Here is a 17,884-nt window from a genome sequence, read left to right on the forward strand (position 1 = left end):
ATGAAGGCAGAGGGAGATGAAGAGGGAGATGAAGAGGGAGATGAAGAGGCAGAGGGAGATGAAGAGGCAGAGGGAGATGAAGAGGCAGAGGGAGATGAAGAGGCAGAGGGAGATGAAGAGGCAGAGGGAGATGAAGAGGCAGAGGGAGATGAAGAGGCAGAGGGAGATGAAGAGGCAGAGGGAGATGAAGAGGCAGAGGGAGATGAAGAGACAGAGGGAGATGAAGAGACAGATGAAGAGACAGATGAAGAGACAGATGAAGAGACAGATGAAGAGACAGAGGGAGATGAAGAGACAGATGAAGAGACAGATGAAGAGACAGATGAAGAGACAGATGAAGAGACAGATGAAGAGACAGATGAAGAGACAGAGGGAGATGAAGAGGCAGAGGGAGATGAAGAGGCAGAGGGAGATGAAGAGGCAGAGGGAGATGAAGAGGCAGAGGGAGATGAAGAGACAGAGGGAGATGAAGAGACAGAGGGAGATGAAGAGACAGAGGGAGATGAAGAGACAGAGGGAGATGAAGAGGCAGAGGGAGATGAAGAGACAGGGAGATGAAGAGGCAGAGGGAGATGAAGATGAAGAGGGAGATGAAGAGGCAGAGGGAGAGGCAGAGGGAGATGAAGAGGCAGAGGGAGAGGCAGAGGGAGAGGCAGAGACAGATGAAGAGACAGATGAAGAGACAGATGAAGAGACAGATGAAGAGACAGATGAAGAGACAGAGGGAGATGGAGAGGCAGAGGGAGATGGAGAGGCAGATGAAGAGGCAGAGGGAGATGAAGAGGCAGAGGGAGATGAAGAGGCAGAGGGAGATGAAGAGGCAGATGAAGAGGGAGATGAAGAGGGAGATGAAGAGGGAGATGAAGAGGGAGATGAGGAGGCAGAGGGAGATGAGGAGGCAGAGGGAGATGAGGAGGCAGAGGGAGATGAGGAGGCAGAGGGAGATGAAGAGGCAGAGGGAGATGAAGAGGCAGAGGGAGATGAAGAGGCAGAGGGAGATGAAGAGGCAGAGGGAGATGAAGAGGCAGAGGGAGATGAAGAGGCAGAGGGAGATGAAGAGGCAGAGGGAGATGAAGAGGCAGAGGGAGATGAAGAGGCAGAGGGAGATGAAGAGGCAGAGGGAGATGAAGAGGCAGAGGGAGATGAAGAGGGAGAGGGAGATGAAGAGGGAGATGAGGAGACAGAGGGAGATGAAGAGACAGATGAAGAGACAGATGAAGATGAAGAGACAGAGGGAGATGAGGAGGCAGAGGGAGATGAGGAGGCAGAGGGAGATGAAGAGACAGATGAAGAGACAGAGGGAGATGAAGAGACAGAGGGAGATGAGGAGGCAGAGGGAGATGAGGAGGCAGAGGGAGATGAGGAGGCAGAGGGAGATGAGGAGGCAGAGGGAGATGAGGAGGCAGAGGGAGATGAGGAGGCAGAGGGAGATGAGGAGGCAGAGGGAGATGAGGAGGCAGAGGGAGATGAAGAGGCAGAGGGAGATGAAGAGACAGAGGGAGATGAAGAGACAGAGGGAGATGAGGAGGCAGAGGGAGATGAGGAGGCAGAGGGAGATGAGGAGGCAGAGGGAGATGAGGAGGCAGAGGGAGATGAGGAGGCAGAGGGAGATGAGGAGGCAGAGGGAGATGAAGAGGCAGAGGGAGATGAAGAGGGAGAGGGAGATGAAGAGGCAGAGGGAGATGAAGAGGGAGATGAGGAGACAGAGGGAGATGAAGAGACAGATGAAGAGACAGATGAAGAGACAGAGGGAGATGAGGAGGCAGAGGGAGATGAGGAGGCAGAGGGAGATGAGGAGGCAGAGGGAGATGAGGAGGCAGAGGGAGATGAAGAGGCAGAGGGAGATGAAGAGACAGATGAAGAGACAGAGGGAGATGAAGAGACAGAGGGAGATGAGGAGGCAGAGGGAGATGAGGAGGCAGAGGGAGATGAGGAGGCAGAGGGAGATGAAGAGGCAGAGGGAGATGAGGAGGCAGAGGGAGAGGCAGAGGGAGATGAGGAGGCAGAGGGAGATGAAGAGCCAGAGGGAGATGAAGAGCCAGAGGGAGATGAAGAGGCAGAGGGAGATGAAGAGGCAGAGGGAGATGAAGAGGCAGAGGGAGATGAAGAGGCAGAGGGAGATGAAGAGGCAGAGGGAGATGAAGAGGGAGATGAAGAGGGAGATGAAGAGGGAGATGAAGAGGGAGATGAGGAGGCAGAGGGAGATGAAGAGGCAGAGGGAGATGAAGAGGCAGAGGGAGATGAAGAGGCAGAGGGAGATGAAGAGGCAGAGGGAGATGAAGAGGCAGAGGGAGATGAAGAGGCAGAGGGAGATGAAGAGGCAGAGGGAGATGAAGAGGCAGAGGGAGATGAAGAGGCAGAGGGAGATGAAGAGGCAGAGGGAGATGAAGAGGCAGAGGGAGATGAAGAGGCAGAGGGAAGATGAAGAGGCAGAGGGAGATGAAGAGGCAGAGGGAGATGAAGAGGCAGAGGGAGATGAAGAGGCAGAGGGAGATGAAGAGGCAGAGGGAGATGAAGAGGCAGAGGGAGATGAAGAGGCAGAGGGAGATGAAGAGGCAGAGGCAGAGGGAGAGGCAGAGGGAGAGGCAGAGGGAGAGGCAGAGGGAGAGGCAGAGGGAGAGGCAGAGGGAGAGGCAGAGGAAGAGGAAGAGGGAGAGGCAGAGGGAGAGGCAGAGGGAGAGGCAGAGGGAGAGGCAGAGGGAGATGAAGAGGCAGATGAAGAGGCAGATGAAGAGGAAGAGGGAGATGAAGAGGGAGATGAAGAGGGAGATGTCCCTCACGCGCCATATTCTTTCCCCCTCTGTCCTTCACGCTCCATATTCTTTCCCCCTCTATCCTTCACGCTCCATATTCTTTCCCCCTCTATTCTTCACGCTCCATATTCTTTCCCCCTCTGTCCTTCACGCTCCATATTCTTTCCCCCTCTATCCTTCACTCTCCTTTTCTTCTCTTTTTTGTCCTAGATGTTCATTGATTGGTGAAAGCCTCCAGACCTTTTTAATTAGACTTTCATTTCCCCCCTCGCCTTCTCCCCCTTGTCCCCTCTTTCATTTCTCCCCCTTTTCTCTCCTTCCCTCCTCTCTCTCTCTCTCTCTCTCTCTCCTAGTCTCCCCTTTTTCTCTCCTTCCCTCCCCTCTCTCTCCTAGTCTCCCTCTTTTCTCTCCTTCCCTCCCCTCTCTCTCCTAGTCTCCCTCTTTTCTCTCCTTCCCTCCTCTCTCTCTCTCTCTCTCTCTCCTAGTCTCCCCCTTGTCCCCTCTTCCATTTCTCCCCCTTTTCTCTCCTTCCCTCCCCTCTCTCTCCTAGTCTCCCTCTTTTCTCTCCTTCCCTCCCCTCTCTCTCCTAGTCTCCCTCTTTTCTCTCCTTCCCTCCCCTCTCTCTCCTAGTCTCCCCCTTTCACCTCTTCCTTCTCCCTCATCTCCTCTTTCCTTTTAGTTTGTTCTCTAAAACCAATTCATTCATGTTTTATTCACTGTGCTAGCTGTGTGTTGGTGTGCTGTGTAACCTACATTTACATGTTGGTTCTGTGGGATTATTTAAGATACTCTCTGAAGAGAGGGAGGGTTTCAGATGTTTTCAGAAGATGGGCAGGGACTCTGCTGTCCTAGCATCAGGGGGAAGCTGGTTCCACCACTGGGGTTCCAGGACAGAGAAGAGCTTGGACTGCACTAAGTGTGAGGGCCAAGAGACCAGAGTTGGCAGAACGGAGTGCTCAGGTTGGGGTGTAGGGTTGGAGCAGAGCCTGAAGGTAGGGAGTTCCAAGAGACCAGAGGCGACAGAACGGAGGGCTCAGGTTGGGGTGTAGGGTTTGAGCAGAGCCTGAAGGTAGGGAGGGCCAAGAGACCAGAGGCGACAGAACGGAGTGCTCAGGTTGGGGGTGTAGGGTTTGAGCAGAGCCTGAAGGTAGGGAGGGCCAAGAGACCAGAGGCGACAGAACGGAGTGCTCAGGTTGGGGGTGTAGGGTTTGAGCAGAGCCTGAAGGTAGGGAGGGGCAGTTCCTCTTGCTCCTCCGTAGGTGAGCACCATGGCCTTGTAGTGGAGGCTTTGACTGGAAGCCAGTGGACTGTGCGGAGGAGCAGGGTGACATGGGAGAACTTAGGAAGGTTGAACACCAGGCGGACTGCAGCGTTCTGGATAAGTTGCAGGGGTTTGATGTCACAAGCAGGGAGCCCAGCCAACAGAGAGATGCAGTAGTCCAGACGGGAGATGACAAGTGTGAGGGAAGGTCATACTACCCCACAGGAGGCCCTCGTCGCCTCCGTGACACCACCTTTCTCCGAGGACTTCCCCCTCTCCAAAGCACCCCCCCCACTCCCCCTGCTTTTCTAGGCAATGACACTCCTCGCTGCACCATGCACCTGGAAAACCACGACCTCCCCCTCCCAAGATGGCCGTCGTTGGGAGTTCCATTGTAAAGGACGGAGCAAAGACATTCTACTTCCCTGTGACATCACTCAGGACCGTACGGTCATTCTAGACCAAAACCCGGAGCTGTGGACGCTGGTACAAATGACATCAAGCTGCGCCAATGAGACGGGACTTGGAATACCTGAGAGACAGACTATTGGCTACAGGCAAGGGGATTGTTTTTCCTGAAACCTATCCCAACACACGGTCCTGGAATTGATCTTCTTCTCCCGGGCTATTTGCACGGGTCACTTGGATGAAATCAGGACTCTGCTCTGAAAAAGCGTTGGATTTTTATTGACTACTTCGATCAGTTTTGGGAACGACTGCAGTTTCTTAAAAGGGGACGTCCTGAACAGGAGCTTGAATGCTGAGTGCTAACGTTGAAAAGGGAATACCGTAGTGTCCCGGGATGAGATCACGACAATATGATTATAGGAAAACCTGGATACTGCCGAAACCAGTCTGATCTGAAATCCCTGAAACCTGGGGCCTTGATTCATGTAAATGTCACAAGTTTTGATTTTAAAAATGTATGTTATTCTAATTCTTGCTTCTCAAACTAAACGCCGACGTTTGGATTATTACTGACACCTGGTTAAAACAACAACGAAAAAGAGTCAGACCCTGAAAAATGGACCCTTTTGGACGTCATTCTGACAAACGCACCTTTTTGCTAACGATTTTTGGAATCACTTCCAAAAATATATTCCATTTTGGATTCCATGGTGCCGCTAGGGAAGCTTAAAACGCTGAGGATAAATGAGTTCACTGAGGTGTGCAATTGTTTTAATTGATTTTTAATGATGCCTGTGATGTTTCATGTTCTAATGTAATGTACCTGTAGTTGTGTCTTGTATTTTGTCCTCGGGGCACCATCGAAAATGAGACCCCCGTCCCCCATAACGTTTTGCAACTTTAATTAAGAGAGGCACATAAAGCCTGTTTATGTTTATGCACGTTAGTAGTATTATATAGCACGTTAGTAGTAGTATTATATAGCACGTTAGTAGTATTATATAGCACGTTAGTAGTAGTATTATATAGCACGTTAGTAGTATTATATAGCACGTTAGTAGTAGTATTATATAGCACGTTAGTAGTATTATATAGCACGTTAGTAGTATTATATAGCACGTTAGTAGTATTATATAGTACGTTAGTAGTATTATATAGCACGTTAGTAGTATTATATAGCACGTTAGTAGTATTATATAGCACGTTAGTAGTATTATATAGTACGTTAGTAGTATTATAAGCACGTTAGTAGTATTATATAGCACGTTAGTAGTATTATATAGCACGCTAGTAGTATTATATAGCACGCTAGTAGTATTATATAGCACGCTAGTAGTATTATATAGCACGCTAGTAGTATTATATAGCACGCTAGTAGTATTATATAGCACGTTAGTAGTATTATATAGCACGCTAGTAGTATTATATAGCACGCTAGTAGTATTATATAGCACGCTAGTAGTATTATATAGCACGCTAGTAGTATTATATAGCACGTTAGTAGTATTATATAGCACGCTAGTAGTATTATATAGCACGCTAGTAGTATTATATAGCACGCTAGTAGTATTATATAGCACGCTAGTAGTATTATATAGCACGTTAGTAGTATTATATAGCACGTTAGTAGTATTATATAGCACGCTAGTAGTATTATATAGCACGCTAGTAGTATTATATAGCACGCTAGTAGTATTATATAGCACGCTAGTAGTATTATATAGCACGCTAGTAGTATTATAAAGCACGCTAGTAGTATTATATAGCACGTTAGTAGTATTACATAGCACGTTAGTAGCATTACATAGCACGCTAGTAGTATTATATAGCACGCTAGTAGTATTACATAGCACGCTAGTAGTATTATATAGCACGCTAGTAGTATTATATAGCACGTTAGTAGTAGTATTATATAGCACGTTAGTAGTAGTATTACATAGCACGCTAGTAGTATTATATAGCACGTTAGTAGTATTATATAGCACGTTAGTAGTAGTATTATATAGCACGTTAGTAGTATTATATAGCACGTTAGTAGTAGTATTATATAGCACGTTAGTAGTATTATATAGCACGTTTGTAGTAGTATTATATAGCACGTTAGTAGTATTATATAGCACGTTAGTAGTATTATATAGCACGTTAGTAGTATTATATAGCACGTTAGTAGTATTATATAGCACGTTAGTAGTATTATATAGCACGTTAGTAGTATTATATAGCACGTTAGTAGTATTATATAGCACGTTAGTAGTATTATATAGCACGCTAGTAGTATTATATAGCACGCTAGTAGTATTATATAGCACGCTAGTAGTATTATATAGCACGCTAGTAGTATTATATAGAACGCTAGTAGTATTATATAGCACGCTAGTAGTATTATATAGCACGTTAGTAGTATTATATAGCACGCTAGTAGTATTATATAGCACGCTAGTAGTATTATATAGCACGCTAGTAGTATTATATAGCACGCTAGTAGTATTATATAGCACGCTAGTAGTATTATATAGCACGTTAGTAGTATTATATAGCACGCTAGTAGTATTATATAGCACGCTAGTAGTATTATATAGCACGCTAGTAGTATTATATAGCACGTTAGTAGTATTATATAGCACGCTAGTAGTATTATATAGCACGCTAGTAGTATTATATAGCACGCTAGTAGTATTATATAGCACGCTAGTAGTATTATATAGCACGCTAGTAGTATTACATAGCACGCTAGTAGTATTACATAGCACGTTAGTAGCATTACATAGCACGCTAGTAGTATTACATAGCACGCTAGTAGTATTATATAGCACGTTAGTAGTATTATATAGCACGTTAGTAGTATTATATAGCACGTTAGTAGTATTATATAGCACGTTAGTAGTATTATATAGCACGTTAGTAGTATTATATAGCACGTTAGTAGTATTATATAGCACGCTAGTAGTATTATATAGCACGTTAGTAGTATTACATAGCACGTTAGTAGCATTACATAGCACGCTAGTAGTATTACATAGCACGCTAGTAGTATTATATAGCACGTTAGTAGTAGTATTATATAGCACGTTAGTAGTAGTATTACATAGCACGCTAGTAGTATTATATAGCACGTTAGTAGTATTATATAGCACGTTAGTAGTAGTATTATATAGCACGTTAGTAGTATTATATAGCACGTTTGTAGTAGTATTATATAGCACGTTAGTAGTATTATATAGCACGTTAGTAGTATTATATAGCACGTTAGTAGTATTATATAGCACGTTAGTAGTATTATATAGCACGTTAGTAGTATTATATAGCACGTTAGTAGTATTATATAGCACGTTAGTAGTATTATATAGCACGCTAGTAGTATTATATAGCACGCTAGTAGTATTATATAGCACGCTAGTAGTATTATATAGCACGCTAGTAGTATTATATAGAACGCTAGTAGTATTATATAGCACGCTAGTAGTATTATATAGCACGTTAGTAGTATTATATAGCACGCTAGTAGTATTATATAGCACGCTAGTAGTATTATATAGCACGCTAGTAGTATTATATAGCACGCTAGTAGTATTATATAGCACGCTAGTAGTATTATATAGCACGTTAGTAGTATTATATAGCACGCTAGTAGTATTATATAGCACGCTAGTAGTATTATATAGCACGCTAGTAGTATTATATAGCACGTTAGTAGTATTATATAGCACGCTAGTAGTATTATATAGCACGCTAGTAGTATTATATAGCACGCTAGTAGTATTATATAGCACGCTAGTAGTATTATATAGCACGCTAGTAGTATTACATAGCACGCTAGTAGTATTACATAGCACGTTAGTAGCATTACATAGCACGCTAGTAGTATTACATAGCACGCTAGTAGTATTACATAGCACGCTAGTAGTATTACATAGCACGCTAGTAGTATTACATAGCACGTTAGTAGTATTATATAGCACGTTAGTAGTATTATATAGCACGTTAGTAGTATTATATAGCACGTTAGTAGTATTATATAGCACGTTAGTAGTATTATATAGCACGTTAGTAGTATTATATAGCACGTTAGTAGTATTATATAGCACGCTAGTAGTATTATATAGCACGTTAGTAGTATTACATAGCACGTTAGTAGCATTACATAGCACGCTAGTAGTATTACATAGCACGCTAGTAGTATTACATAGCACGCTAGTAGTATTATATAGCACGTTAGTAGTAGTATTATATAGCACGTTAGTAGTAGTATTACATAGCACGCTAGTAGTATTATATAGCACGTTAGTAGTATTATATAGCACGTTAGTAGTAGTATTATATAGCACGTTAGTAGTAGTATTATATAGCACGTTAGTAGTAGTATTATATAGCACGTTAGTAGTAGTATTATATAGCACGTTAGTAGTATTATATAGCACGTTAGTAGTATTATATAGCACGTTAGTAGTATTATATAGCACGTTAGTAGTATTATATAGCACGTTAGTAGTATTATATAGCACGTTAGTAGTATTATATAGCACGTTAGTAGTATTATATAGCACGTTAGTAGTATTATATAGCACGTTAGTAGTATTATATAGCACGTTAGTAGTATTATATAGCACGCTAGTAGTATTATATAGCACGCTAGTAGTATTATATAGCACGCTAGTAGTATTATATAGCACGTTAGTAGTATTATATAGCACGTTAGTAGTATTATATAGCACGCTAGTAGTATTATATAGCACGCTAGTAGTATTATATAGCACGCTAGTAGTATTATATAGCACGCTAGTAGTATTATATAGCACGCTAGTAGTATTATATAGCACGTTAGTAGTATTATATAGCACGCTAGTAGTATTATATAGCACGCTAGTAGTATTATATAGCACGCTAGTAGTATTATATAGCACGCTAGTAGTATTATATAGCACGCTAGTAGTATTACATAGCACGCTAGTAGTATTACATAGCACGCTAGTAGTATTACATAGCACGCTAGTAGCATTACATAGCACGTTAGTAGCATTACATAGCACGCTAGTAGTATTACATAGCACGCTAGTAGTATTATATAGCACGCTAGTAGTATTATATAGCACGCTAGTAGTATTACATAGCACGTTAGTAGCATTACATAGCACGCTAGTAGTATTACATAGCACGCTAGTAGTATTACATAGCACGCTAGTAGTATTACATAGCACGCTAGTAGTATTACATAGCACGTTAGTAGTATTATATAGCACGTTAGTAGTATTATATAGCACGTTAGTAGTATTATATAGCACGTTAGTAGTATTATATAGCACGTTAGTAGTATTATATAGCACGTTAGTAGTATTATATAGCACGTTAGTAGTATTATATAGCACGCTAGTAGTATTATATAGCACGTTAGTAGTATTACATAGCACGTTAGTAGCATTACATAGCACGCTAGTAGTATTACATAGCACGCTAGTAGTATTACATAGCACGCTAGTAGTATTATATAGCACGTTAGTAGTAGTATTATATAGCACGTTAGTAGTAGTATTACATAGCACGCTAGTAGTATTATATAGCACGTTAGTAGTATTATATAGCACGTTAGTAGTAGTATTATATAGCACGTTAGTAGTAGTATTATATAGCACGTTAGTAGTAGTATTATATAGCACGTTAGTAGTAGTATTATATAGCACGTTAGTAGTATTATATAGCACGTTAGTAGTATTATATAGCACGTTAGTAGTATTATATAGCACGTTAGTAGTATTATATAGCACGTTAGTAGTATTATATAGCACGTTAGTAGTATTATATAGCACGTTAGTAGTATTATATAGCACGTTAGTAGTATTATATAGCACGTTAGTAGTATTATATAGCACGTTAGTAGTATTATATAGCACGCTAGTAGTATTATATAGCACGCTAGTAGTATTATATAGCACGCTAGTAGTATTATATAGCACGTTAGTAGTATTATATAGCACGTTAGTAGTATTATATAGCACGCTAGTAGTATTATATAGCACGCTAGTAGTATTATATAGCACGCTAGTAGTATTATATAGCACGCTAGTAGTATTATATAGCACGCTAGTAGTATTATATAGCACGTTAGTAGTATTATATAGCACGCTAGTAGTATTATATAGCACGCTAGTAGTATTATATAGCACGCTAGTAGTATTATATAGCACGCTAGTAGTATTATATAGCACGCTAGTAGTATTACATAGCACGCTAGTAGTATTACATAGCACGCTAGTAGTATTACATAGCACGCTAGTAGCATTACATAGCACGTTAGTAGCATTACATAGCACGCTAGTAGTATTACATAGCACGCTAGTAGTATTACATAGCACGCTAGTAGTATTACATAGCACGCTAGTAGTATTATATAGCACGTTAGTAGTAGTATTATATAGCACGTTAGTAGTAGTATTATATAGCACGTTAGTAGTAGTATTATATAGCACGTTAGTAGTATTATATAGCACGTTAGTAGTATTATTATATAGCACGTTAGTAGTAGTATTATATAGCACGTTAGTAGTAGTATTATATAGCACGTTAGTAGCAGTATTATATAGCACGTTAGTAGCAGTATTATATAGCACGTTAGTAGCAGTATTATATAGCACGTTAGTAGCAGTATTATATAGCACGTTAGTAGTATTATATAGCACGCTAGTAGTATTATATAGCACGCTAGTAGTATTATATAGCACGTTAGTAGTATTATATAGCACGTTAGTAGTATTATATAGCACGTTAGTAGTATTATATAGCACGCTAGTAGTATTATATAGCACGTTAGTAGTATTATATAGCACGATAGTAGTATTATATAGTACGCTAGTAGTATTATATAGCACGCTAGTAGTATTATATAGCACGCTAGTAGTAGTATCATATAGTGTAGTATTATTATATAGCATGTTAGTAGTATGATATAGCATGATAGTAGTATTATATAGCGTGTTAGTAGTAATATTATATATTATGGTATTATATATCGTAGTATTATTATATAGTATGTTAGTAGTATTATTATACAGCATGTTAGTAGTATGATATAGCACACTAGTATTGTTAGTAAAGCATGTTAGTATTGTTACGACTCCAAAACCATCGTTAAGTTTGCCGACGACACAACAGTGGTAGGCCTGATCACCGATGAGACAGCCTATAGGGAGGAGGTCAGAGACCTGATCACCGATGAGGCAGCCTATAGGGGAGGAGGTCAGAGACCTGATCACCGATGAGACAGCCTATAGGGAGGAGGTCAGAGACCTGATCACCGATGAGACAGCCTATAGGGAGGAGGTCAGAGACCTGATCACCGATGAGACAGCCTATAGGGAGGAGGTCAGAGACCTGATCACCGATGAGACAGCCTATAGGGGAGGAGGTCAGAGACCTGGTCACCGATGAGACAGCCTATAGGGAGGAGGTCAGAGACCTGATCACCGATGAGACAGCCTATAGGGGAGGAGGTCAGAGACCTGGTCACCGATGAGACAGCCTATAGGGGAGGAGGTCAGAGACCTGGCCGTGTGGTGCCAGGACAACCTCTCCCTCAATGTGATCAAGACAAAGGAGATGATTGTGGACTGCAGGAAAAGGAGGACCGAGCATGCCCCCATTCTCATCGACGGGGCTGTAGTAGAGCAGGTTGAGAGCTTCAAGTTCCTTGGTGTCCACATCAACAACAAACTAACATGGTCCAAGCACACTGTGAAGAGGGCACAACAAAACCTATTCCCCCTCAAGAGACTGAAAAGATTTGGCATGGGTCCTCAGATCCTCAAAAGGTTCTACAGCTGCACCATCGAGAGCATCCTGACTGGTTGCATCACTGCCTGGTATGGCAACTGCTCAGCCTCTGACCGCAAGTCACTACAGAGGGTAGTGTGAATGGCCCAGTACATCACTGTACAAGTACAAGCAAGTACAAGCACCCAGTACAAGTTTCCTGCCGTCCAGAACCTCTATACCAGGCGGTGTCAGAGGAAGGCCCTAAGAATTGTCAAAGACTCCAGCCACCTTAGTCATAGACTGTTCTCTCTGCTACCGCACGGCAAGCGGTACCAGAGCACCAAGTCTAGGTCCAAGAGGCTTCTAAACAGCTTCTACCCCCAAGCCAAAAGACTCCTGAACATCTAATCAAATGGCTACTCAGACTATTTGCATTGCCCCCTGGGAAACGCTGCTGCTACTCTGTTACTATATATGCGTAGTCACCTTAATAACTCTACCTACATGGACATATTTCCTCAACTAACCAATTTGATTATATATCATATTATACACATCTTAAGTACTGTAAACACAGATAAAGAATTCATTTTTTTATATACCTCTCTCTCTCTCTCTCTCTCGGTCTCTGGCTTTATTGGCATGGCAAACATATGTCAACATTGCCAAACGCAAGTTTATATTTATTTATTTATTTAACCAGGTAAGTTGACTGAGAACACATTGTCATTTACAGCAACGACCTGGTGAATAGTTACAGGGGAGAGGAGGGGGGGGGGGGGGGGGGGTGTGAAGTAGATAATAAACTGTAGAAATGTCCAGGAAATATCACAGAAGTTCAGAAAATAATCTAAGTTCCAAAGTTGTACTGATGTACAAAAGGGGAAAATAAATAAATAACCATAAATATGGGTTGTATTTACAATGGTGTTTGTTCTTCACTGGTTGACCTTTTCTTGTGGCAACAGGTCACAAATCTTGCTGCTGCTCGCTCTCTCTGTTCTCTCTCGCTCTCTCTGTTCTCTCTCGCTCTCTCTGCACACTGTGGAATTTCACCCAGTAGATATGGGAGTTTATCAAAATTGAGTTTGTTTTCAAATTCTTTGTGGATCTGTGTAATCTGAGGGAAATATGTGTCTCTAATATGGTCATACATTGGGCAGGAGGTTAGGAAGTGCAGCTCAGTTTCCACCTCATTTTGTGGGCAGTGTGCACATAGCCTGTCTTCTCTTGAGAGCCATGTCTGCCTACGGCGGCCTTTCTCAATAGCAAGGCTATGCTCACTGAGTCTGTACATAGTCAAAGCTTTCCTTAAGTTTGGGTCAGTCACAGTGGTCAGGTATTCTGCCACTGTGTACTCTCTGTTTAGGGCCAAATAGCATATCTCTCTCTTTCTCGCTCTCTCTCTGATTCTCTCTCTGTCTCTCTCTCTTTCTCGCTCTCTCTCTCTCTGATTCTCTCTCTCTCTCTCTCTCTTTCTCGCTCTCACTCTCTCTGATTCTCTCTCTCTCTCTCTCTCTCTCTCTCTCTCTCTCTCTCTCTCTCTCTGATTCTCTCTCGCTCTCTCTGATTCTCTCTCCCTCTCTCTATGTCTCTCTCTCTATGTCTCTCTCTCTCTCTCTCTCTCTATGTCTCTCTCTCTCTCTCTCTCTCTCTCTCTCTCTCTCTGATTCTCTCTCTCTCTCGCTCTCTCTGATTTTCTCTCTCTCTCTCTCTCTCTCTCTCTCTCTCTCTGTAGTTGGGAGGTGTTGAGGTTCCTGCTGTCTAATCTCAGATGGTGGATGGAGGAGTATCGCTTCGATGGCTTCAGGTTCGACGGCGTCTCGTCCATGCTCTACCACCACCACGGCATCGGTGAGATGTGTGTGTTGGTGCGTGCATGTGTCTTTCTCCCCCATCATATCACTGTTCAAACCAGACAGGCTTTTGAGTTATGCAACTCTCAGTAGACACTCGCACTGTTATGTACCTCTCAATATAAAGAGATGAAAAGATGGAGTAGGCGGGAGAGGGAGAGGGAGATACTGTAGTTGGTGAGTAATGTTTGAGACCTTGGCGTTCCAAGTGAATACAAGTGAGAATCTGTCTGAACTAAACTGAGCTGTCTCTCTGTCCTCTCTGTCTCTCTGTCCTCTCTGTCTCTCTGTTCTCTCTCGCTCTCTGTCCTCTCTGTCTCTCTGTTCTCTCTCGCTCTCTCTGTTCTCTCTCGCTCTCTCTGTCCTCTCGCTCTCTCTGTCCTCTCTGTCTCTCTGTTCTATCTGTCCTCTCGCTCTCTCTGTCCTCTCTGTCCTCTCGCTCTCTCTGTCCTCTCTGTCTCTCTGTCTCTCTGTCCTCTCTGTCTCTCTGTTCTCTCTCGCTCTCTGTTCTCTCTCGCTCTCTGTTCTCTCTCGCTCTCTGTTCTCTCTGTCTCTCTGTCCTCTCTGTCTCTCTGTTCTCTCTCGCTCTCTGTCCTCTCGCTCCCTCTGTTCTCTCTCTCCCTCTGTTCTCACTCTCTCTTGCCTCTCGCTTTCTCTGTCCTCTCTCGCTCTCTCTGTCCTCTCTCGCTCTCTCTGTCCTCTCTCGCTCTCTCTGTCCTCTCTCGCTCTCTCTGTCCTCTCGCTCTCTCTGTCCTCTCGCTCTCTCTCTGTCCTCTCGCTCTCTCTCTGTCCTCTCGCTCTCTCTGTCCTCTCGCTCTCTCTCTCTCTGTCCTCTCGCTCTCTCTGTTCTCTCTCGCTCCCTCTGTTCTCTCTCTCGCTCCCTCTGTTCTCTCTCTCGCTCCCTCTGTTCTCTCTCTGTTCTCTCTCTGTTCTCTCTGTCTCTCTGTTCTCTCTGTCTCTCTGTTCTCTCTGTCTCTCTGTCTCTCTGTTCTCTCTCGCTCTCTCTGTTCTCTCTCGCTCTCTCTGTTCTCTCTCGCTCTCTCTGTTCTCTCTCGCTTTCTCTGTCCTCTCTGTCTCTCTGTTCTCTCTGTCCTCTCTCTGTTCTCTCTGTCCTCTCTCTGTTCTCTCTCGCTCTCTCTGTCCTCTCGCTCTCTCTGTCCTCTCGCTCTCTCTGTCCTCTCGCTCTCTCTGTTCTCTCTCTCGCTCTCTCTGTCCTCTCGCTCGCTCTCTCTGTCCTCTCGCTTTCTCTGTCCTCTCGCTCCCTCTGTTCTCTCTCTCCCTCTGTTCTCTCTCTCACTCTCTCTTGCCTCTCGCTTTCTCTGTCCTCTCGCTCTCTCTGTTCTCTATCGCTCTCTCTGTCCTCTCTCGCTCTCTCTGTCCTCTCGCTCTCTCTCTGTCCTCTCGCTCTCTCTCTGTCCTCTCGCTCTCTCTGTTCTCTCTCACTCCCTCTGTTCTCGCTCTCTCTGTCCTCTCGCTCTCTCTGTTCTCTGTCTCTCTCTGTCCTCTCTCTGTCCTCTCGCTCTCTCTGTCCTCTCTCTGTCCTCTCGCTCTCTCTGTCCTCTCGCTCTCTCTGTCTCTCTCTCTGTCCTCTCTCTCTCTCTGTCCTCTCTCTGTCCTCTCGCTCTCTCTGTCCTCTCTCTGTCCTCTCGCTCTCTCTGTCCTCTCGCTCTCTCTGTCCTCTCTCTGTCCTCTCTCTGTCCTCTCTCCCTATCTCTGTCCTCTCTCCCTCCCTCTCTCGTTCGTTCTTCCTCTCTCTCTGTCCTCTCTCGTTCGTTCTTCCTCTCGCTGTCCTCTCCACAGCCATGTCTTTCTCTGGTGGTTACAGTGAGTACTTTGGGATGCAGGTTGATGAGGACTCGATCATACATCTGATGCTCTCCAACCACATCCTACACACACTCTACCCTGACTGCATTACCATTGCAGAGGTAATGTCACCACAGCCTACACACTCTACCCTGACTGCATTACCATCGCAGAGGTAATGTCACCACAGCCTACACACTCTACCCTGACTGCATTATCATTGCAGAGGTAATGACACACCACATCCTACACACTCTACCCTGACTGCATTACCATCGCAGAGGTAATGACATACCACATCCTACACACTCTACCCTGACTGCATTACCATCGCAGAGGTAATGACATACCACATCCTACACACACTCTACCCTGACTGCATTACCATCGCAGAGGTAATGACATACCACATCCTACACACACTCTACCCTGACTGCATTACCATCGCAGAGGTAATGACATACCACATCCTACACACACTCTACCCTGACTGCATTACCATCGCAGAGGTAATGACATACCACATCCTACACACTCTACCCTGACTGCATTACCATCGCAGAGGTAATGACATACCACATCCTACACACTCTACCCTGACTGCATTACCATTGCAGAGGTAATGACACACACCTAATCTAGGGCCTATCAGTTCAGGATAATCAGAGATCATTCTGGCGTCTTCTCGTCTCAGATCTAAAACTCATCCTTCACATACTCTACCCAACTTGTGGTTCCACTCTAGTTTGCCATATGGGGCAGATGGTTGGTCGAATCTGCGTTATAAGACATCCTCTAGTCACACTTTCACACTAGAATCAGATCAGGTTTAGAGAATCAGAGATAATGCACTTCCCTCTAGAGATAATACACTTCGGTCTAGAGATAATGCACTTCGGTCTAGAGATAATACACTTCGGTCTAGAGATAATACCCTTCGTTCTAGAGATAATACACTTCGGTCTAGAGATAATACACTTCCCTCTAGAGATAATACCCTTCGGTCTAGAGATAATACCCTTCGTTCTAGAGATAATACACTTCGGTCTAGAGATAATACACTTCGGTCTAGAGATAATACACTTCGGTCTAGAGATAATACCCTTCCCTCTAGAGATAATACCCTTCGGTCTAGAGATAATACCCTTCGTTCTAGAGATAATACACTTCGGTCTAGAGATAATACACTTCGGTCTAGAGATAATACACTTCCATCCAGAGATAATACACTTCGGTGTAGAGATAATACACTTCCATCCAGAGATAATACACTTCGGTGTAGAGATAATACACTTCCTTCAAGAGAGTCAGAGATAATACACTTACGTCTAGAGAATCAGAGATAATACACTTCGGTCTAGAGATAATACACGTCCATCCAGAGATAATACACTTCGGTCTACCGATAATACACTTCGGTCTAGAGATAATACACTTCGGTCTAGAGATAATACACTTCCATCTAGAGATAATACACTTCGGTCTAGAGATAATACACTTCCATCCAGAGATAATACACTTCGGTCTACCGATAATACACTTCGGTCTAGAGATAATACACTTCCTTCAAGAGAGTCAGAGATAATACACTTACGTCTAGAGAATCAGAGATAATACACTTCGGTCTAGAGATAATACACTTCCATCTAGAGATAATACACTTCGGTCTAGAGATAATACACTTCCATCCAGAGATAATACACTTCGGTCTAGAGATAATACACTTCCTTCAAGAGAGTCAGAGATAATACACTTACGTCTAGAGAATCAGAGATAATACACTTCGGTCTAGAGATAATGCACTTCGGTCTAGAGATAATACACGTCCATCCAGAGATAATACACTTCGGTCTACCGATAATACACTTCGGTCTAGAGATAATACACTTTGGTCTAGAGATAATACACATCCATCCAGAGATAATACACTTCGGTCTAGAGAAAATACATTTCCATCCAGAGATAATACACTTCCCTCTAGAGATAATACACTTCCCACTAGAGATAATACACTTCCCACTAGAGATAATACACTTCGGTCTAGAGATAATACACTT

At 43.4% G+C, this 17,884-nt stretch overlaps 1 protein-coding gene across 2 annotated transcripts in view; it reads left to right on the forward strand.

The window, feature by feature from the left end:
• gbe1a (glucan (1,4-alpha-), branching enzyme 1a) overlaps positions 1-17,884 on the forward strand; it is a 249,035-nt gene that overhangs the window by 144,343 nt on the left and 86,808 nt on the right. For both annotated transcript variants that reach the window (XM_055936819.1, XM_055936820.1), the window contains exons 8-9: positions 13,904-14,019; positions 15,822-15,949. In XM_055936819.1, coding sequence (XP_055792794.1) covers positions 13,904-14,019; positions 15,822-15,949 — 244 coding nt within the window. The remainder of the gene's footprint in view (positions 1-13,903; positions 14,020-15,821; positions 15,950-17,884) is intronic.

This window comes from Salvelinus fontinalis, chromosome 10 (assembly GCF_029448725.1).
Source record: "Salvelinus fontinalis isolate EN_2023a chromosome 10, ASM2944872v1, whole genome shotgun sequence".
Lineage (NCBI taxonomy): Eukaryota > Metazoa > Chordata > Actinopteri > Salmoniformes > Salmonidae > Salvelinus > Salvelinus fontinalis.